General features: G+C 36.9%; 1 protein-coding gene across 1 annotated transcript; it reads left to right on the top strand.

The window, feature by feature from the left end:
* Positions 1 to 321: 321 nt before the first annotated feature.
* On the top strand, positions 322 to 1429 carry LOC100618324 (olfactory receptor 7D4). The gene has a single exon (XM_007489215.3). The coding sequence runs from the start codon at positions 331 to 333 to the stop codon at positions 1264 to 1266; it is 936 nt and encodes a 311-aa protein (XP_007489277.1). The 5' UTR covers positions 322 to 330; the 3' UTR covers positions 1267 to 1429.
* The last annotated feature ends 3638 nt before the right edge of the window (positions 1430 to 5067 follow it).

Genomic DNA, 5067 nt, shown 5'->3' with positions numbered 1-5067 from the left:
ATATCTATACATAGGTACATATATGTGAATGTATACATATATCTATGTAATAAAACAATTTATAAATGTGATTAGCAAAATTGTATAGAATTAGAGAGCCTGAAAGGAGCTCAGGAATCATTTACACTGTCTGAATTTTATTGATAAGGAAAATGAGTCTTTGAGAAGGGATTATTCAAACTAAAGCAAGGTGGGTATGGTAAAACTGTACTTCAAATTCAGTTCTTTTGAGCCCAACTTTTGGAATTTTCTCTCTATATAAATCAAGGATTTCTGTATTTTCACTTAATACTTTTCTCCCATATTTTCCCAAGCAGAAAAAGAAGCTACATGGGATCAGAAAACCAAACAAGCATATCTGAATTTCTCCTTCTAGGATTTTCTGAGACACCAGAGCAGCAGCTGCCTCTCTTTAGGCTGTTCCTCAGCATGTACTTGGTCACTGTGGGTGGGAACCTTCTCATCATGCTGACCATTGGTTCTGATTCTCACCTTCACACCCCGATGTATTTCTTCCTATCAAACCTGTCCTTGGTGGATTTCTGTTTGGTATCTACCTTGGTCCCCAAAATGCTGGTGAACTTCCTGACACACAGTAAGGCCATCTCCTATGCTGGCTGCCTTACCCAGATGTACTTCTTCATGGTTTTTGCTTGTTCAGACACTTTACTCCTCACTGTGATGGCCTATGACCGCTTTGTGGCCATTTGTCACCCTTTGAGTTATGTGACCATCATGAGCCCACAATTCTGTGGCTTGCTGGTTTTACTCTCCTGGACTATCAGTCTTCTAAATGCAATACTCCATTGTCTTTTGGTGATGAAGCTTTTCTGTACAGAACATGAGATTCCTCTCTTTTACTGTGATCTTACTCAGGTTCTTAAACTGTCTTGTACTGACACCCTCATCAATAACATCTTGGTATATTTAACAACTGTACTGCTGGGTATTCTTCCCTTCACAGGAATAATTTTCTCTTATACTCAGATATGTTCTTCCATATTGAGAGTCCCATCCACAGGGGGAAAGTATAAAGCATTTTCTACCTGTGGGTCTCACCTCTGTGTTGTTTCATTATTCTATGGAACAGTTCTTGGAGTATATCTGAGTTCGTCAGTCACACAGTCTTCTTGGAAGAGCTCAATAGCCTCAGTAATGTATGCTGTGGTCACTCCCATGTTGAATCCTTTCATTTATAGTCTGAGGAACAGGGACATCAAAGATGCCCTGAGAAGACTCATTAGCAGAATGGCTTGCTCTTGGTGACTGGGTATGGTTAAGCCTGAGAATATGGAACTAGGAGATGTGCCCCACAGTCTAACAAGTTGTAAATCTCAGTTTCCAAACATGAACCCAGGACTTTTCAGGGTTACCTCCTGTTACTTCATGATGTGTTTCCCCTATGGTTAAATGACTTGCAATATGTGAAAGTGCTTTGTAGTCTGTAAATGCTGCAAACATATAGGAAGTTGAACAAAAATAATTTATTAAAATCCTAAAATATGAAAGGCATTATGCTAAGACCTGTGAATACAAAGACAAAAAAACCATAGTCCCTTCCCTTCAGAAGCTTAGGTGTATGACACCTTGTTATAATAATAATTAGCTTATTGTAAAGAGAGTGGCCATGTAATGGCTTCTCAATTCCATATGATTCTTTTCCTCTGTTGCTTTAGGGGTTTATATTAAGCATAAATTAGGAGTACATTCACAAGTGCACCAAATCCCTAGTTGGGAAAAGTCCCAATATTGAGCCAAAAATTTAGAATTCTAATTAATTTACATTTATATTTATCTCTAAAATGTGGCTTCTTTGTTACTTATCTAAAATTTAGATGAACAGAAACATTTATGTAAAGAAACAGTAGAGTATATTGAAATATCTGTTAATAATAGACAAGAACTAGGATAAAAGTAGAATCAGCACTAGAGTCAGCTAGGTGGCATAGTGGAGAGAATGCTGCACTGGGAATCTGGAAAGCTTATATTCCTGAGTTCAAATCTGACCTCAGACAATTGCTATGTGACCCTGGGCAAGTCACTTAATCCCCCTTGCCTCAGTTTCATCCTCTGTCAAATGAGCTGGAGAAGGAAATGTCAAACCATTCCAGTATCTTTGTTAGGAAAACCCCAAATGGAGGTGAGTTGAACATGAATAAGAAACAACTGAACTGCAATAACTTGTTTTCTCCTCTTCTCTGACATGGTTCATGATTATTTTTCTCCTTTTCTAAAACTTCCTCTGTCTGTTGCCAATTCTTTCAGGCTTATCTCTAGATATCCATACTCTTTCCTTTTAGCTGCCAGACCCTAGAGATCTCTCTACTTCTGAAGTAACTCTTAATTTTATGCAATTTCCTCAAAGCATGATAAAATCCTTGACCCAACTGAATCAGTCTTCCATTTTGATTCAAGGGAGTATATGGGACCTTCTTAACACTCAGTTCTGACTGATATATTAAATCAAGAAATGTTCTTTTAAATGAGGTCATGAATCAATGAACCCCTGCCACTATTTATACTGCCTTTAACTGAATGTCTAAATACATGGTGAGTGGAGGAAGGAGAATGAACTAAGGACTGTGGGGATGAAGAAAGGCTTCTTGTGAGGTGTCATGTAAGATGAATCTTGAAAGAAAACAATAACTCAAAAGTGTAAGTGAGGTAATGGTTCTAGTCATAGCTTTAAGGTATGCATAATATTTTTTATTTATATTATTTAATAAATAAGCTATGCTCACAGCAAAGCACTTTACATATATTAACTCAAAACAATCTTGTGAGGTAGGTGCTATTGTTATCCCTATTTTACAGATGAGGAAAATGTAACGCAGGTGTTAATAACTTGTCCAGGGTTACATATAGCACACAACTGAGGCAAGATTTGAATTCAGGTCTTCCTGATTCTACTCCTACCCTCTATCCATTGTACCAAATAGCTGCATGGGAGATAGCTTATGTTAAGACAATGTTGTAGGTAATTGAAGAGTGAGTTTAAGAAAAAGTAAGTAGTCATTCTGGTTGGAAGACAGAGTACATGAGAAGGAGGTGATGTGAAATGTCTGGAAATGTAGGCTGAAATAAAACAAAAAGAGAATTAAATATCAAATTGATTTTGTATTTCATTCCAGTGGCAGTAGAGAGCATTGAAGCTTCTTATACCCAGGAATGACATAGTTATATCTGCTTCAGGAAGGTTATTTTGGTAATTTTGTGAGGGATATTTTAGAGGAAGAGAGACTGGAAGTAGTAGGGAAAAATTTGGAAACTGTGGCAATAGTACAGGTGAGGGATGATGAATGACCAAATTAGGAAACTGGTTGTGTGAGTAAAGAAAGGGGGAGAAATGTGGAGGCAAAGTAGACCAGACTTGGCCACTGATCAGATATGGTAGCATGGAGGATTGATTTGAGTTTAAGATGATACTGAGTTTGTAAACCAGGTTGTCCAGAATGATAGTGAAGTCTTAATAGAATAGGAAAGTAGGAGAAGGGAAAGGTTTTTTTTTGAGGGTTAATATATTAAATTTTGCTTTGGCAAGAACAAAGAGACAATTGATCTGGAATTTATCCACTGGGAATGCACCGTCCACCAACTCCAATCTAAACTTCTGCTTTACTTAGATGTTCTTTATGAAGTATTTTGATAAAAAAAAAAAAACCCAAACCAAAACTTTGTTACCTAGTGGTCAATCTTATGGTGATGAATCCTTGTGCACTTAATTATATTGGTCCTTGCACTGCACACTTATAGTTTGTTTCCAGATCTGTACTGAAAATCTTTTAACTTTGAAAAAAGCTTGTCTTCTACCAGTCTATTGACAAGAAGTTAATATCTCCAGAAGAGAACAATTGTGGGTATTGTGGAAAGTTAATACTAATCTGTAACTCTTTCTGGCATCCCCAAACAACTGATTTTTAAAGAAAAAAAGTTTCATTTTAAGATTGAGGCTACTAATTTGCTTCTTTCCCCTTACTAAAGCAAGGTGGAGACAAGTTTTTTGTTTATCTGCAAACAAGTCTCTTAGGTGGGGAAACAATTAAATAAACTAGGCAGAGCCATGCTGAGAAAAGTAGACATGCAAAGTGTGGCCATTCTCAACAATGTGGATGTGTTCTGACTACTGCTGTCTGGAAGAATAGCCTCTTGTCTGGACTGAGATCTGAGTCCTCTAATCAAAGAATCTTGGGAAAGAGACTTCACAAAGGGCATAAATTGGTGGAGGAAAGAGGAAATCCCTCTTTTCCCCTGGAATTAGGGACAGAGGAGGTGCAGGATCTGTTTGGGGGCTGGTGCAGCCAATTCACTGAGAAGGTGGCTAAGAGAGTGACTGGTCAGAAGATGTTGCTTTTTCTTTCTCTGGCCTGATTTTTATTATTTAATAAATAATTATTAATGAAAATATGGCCTCCAGAGAATTTTAAACATAACAGAATAAATACCAAATACCTATAATAATATATTCTTAATTTTCTTTTTATTTTCTTTAGCTCTTTTCTGTTATTAGAGGCAAAGTATCATTTAAATTAGAATTGGAAGGGATCAGGCAGCTAGGTGGCTTAGTGTTTTGGGAGCAAGGTCTAGAGATGGGAGAACCTGGGTTCAAATCTAAAATGTTTCTTAGTTATGTGACCCTGGGTAAGTCACTTAACCCCAATTGCCTAGTCCTTTCCACTCTTCCATTTTGGAACCAATAATTCTAAGACAGAAGGTAAGGGTTAAAAAAAGAATTGGAAAAGATCTTTGTGGATGAATGAATAAATAAAGCATTTATTAAGTATTTACTATATGGAAAGCACTGTGTGTGCTAAGTGCTGATCATCCAAATGGAAAAGTAAGTCAGTTCATGCCCTCAAGAAGCTTATATTAAAAAAATTTTCTTAGGAGCTCACATTTGAATGTGGTCCTCTAATCCAGTTTCCTTTATACATTACATAGGAGTCCTTTCCATGTTAAACGTGAAATTTTGGTGTAGTTGCAAGTCTATAGGAATTTGAGAAACAAGGTCTCCATGAATCTTAACTCTAATACTTAATACTTACATGATCTTCGGCAAGTCTCAAGCTC

This window comes from Monodelphis domestica, chromosome 3 (genome assembly GCF_027887165.1).
Source record: "Monodelphis domestica isolate mMonDom1 chromosome 3, mMonDom1.pri, whole genome shotgun sequence".
Taxonomy (NCBI): domain Eukaryota; kingdom Metazoa; phylum Chordata; class Mammalia; order Didelphimorphia; family Didelphidae; genus Monodelphis; species Monodelphis domestica.
The sequence above is the reverse complement of the archived record's forward strand: the minus strand, read 5'-3'. Positions and strand labels throughout refer to the sequence as shown.

Bases quoted from the DNA above. Each gene is read 5' to 3' on its own strand.
- LOC100618324 (XM_007489215.3), top strand. From the start codon at position 331: ATGGGATCAGAAAACCAAACAAGCATATCTGAATTTCTCCTTCTAGGA.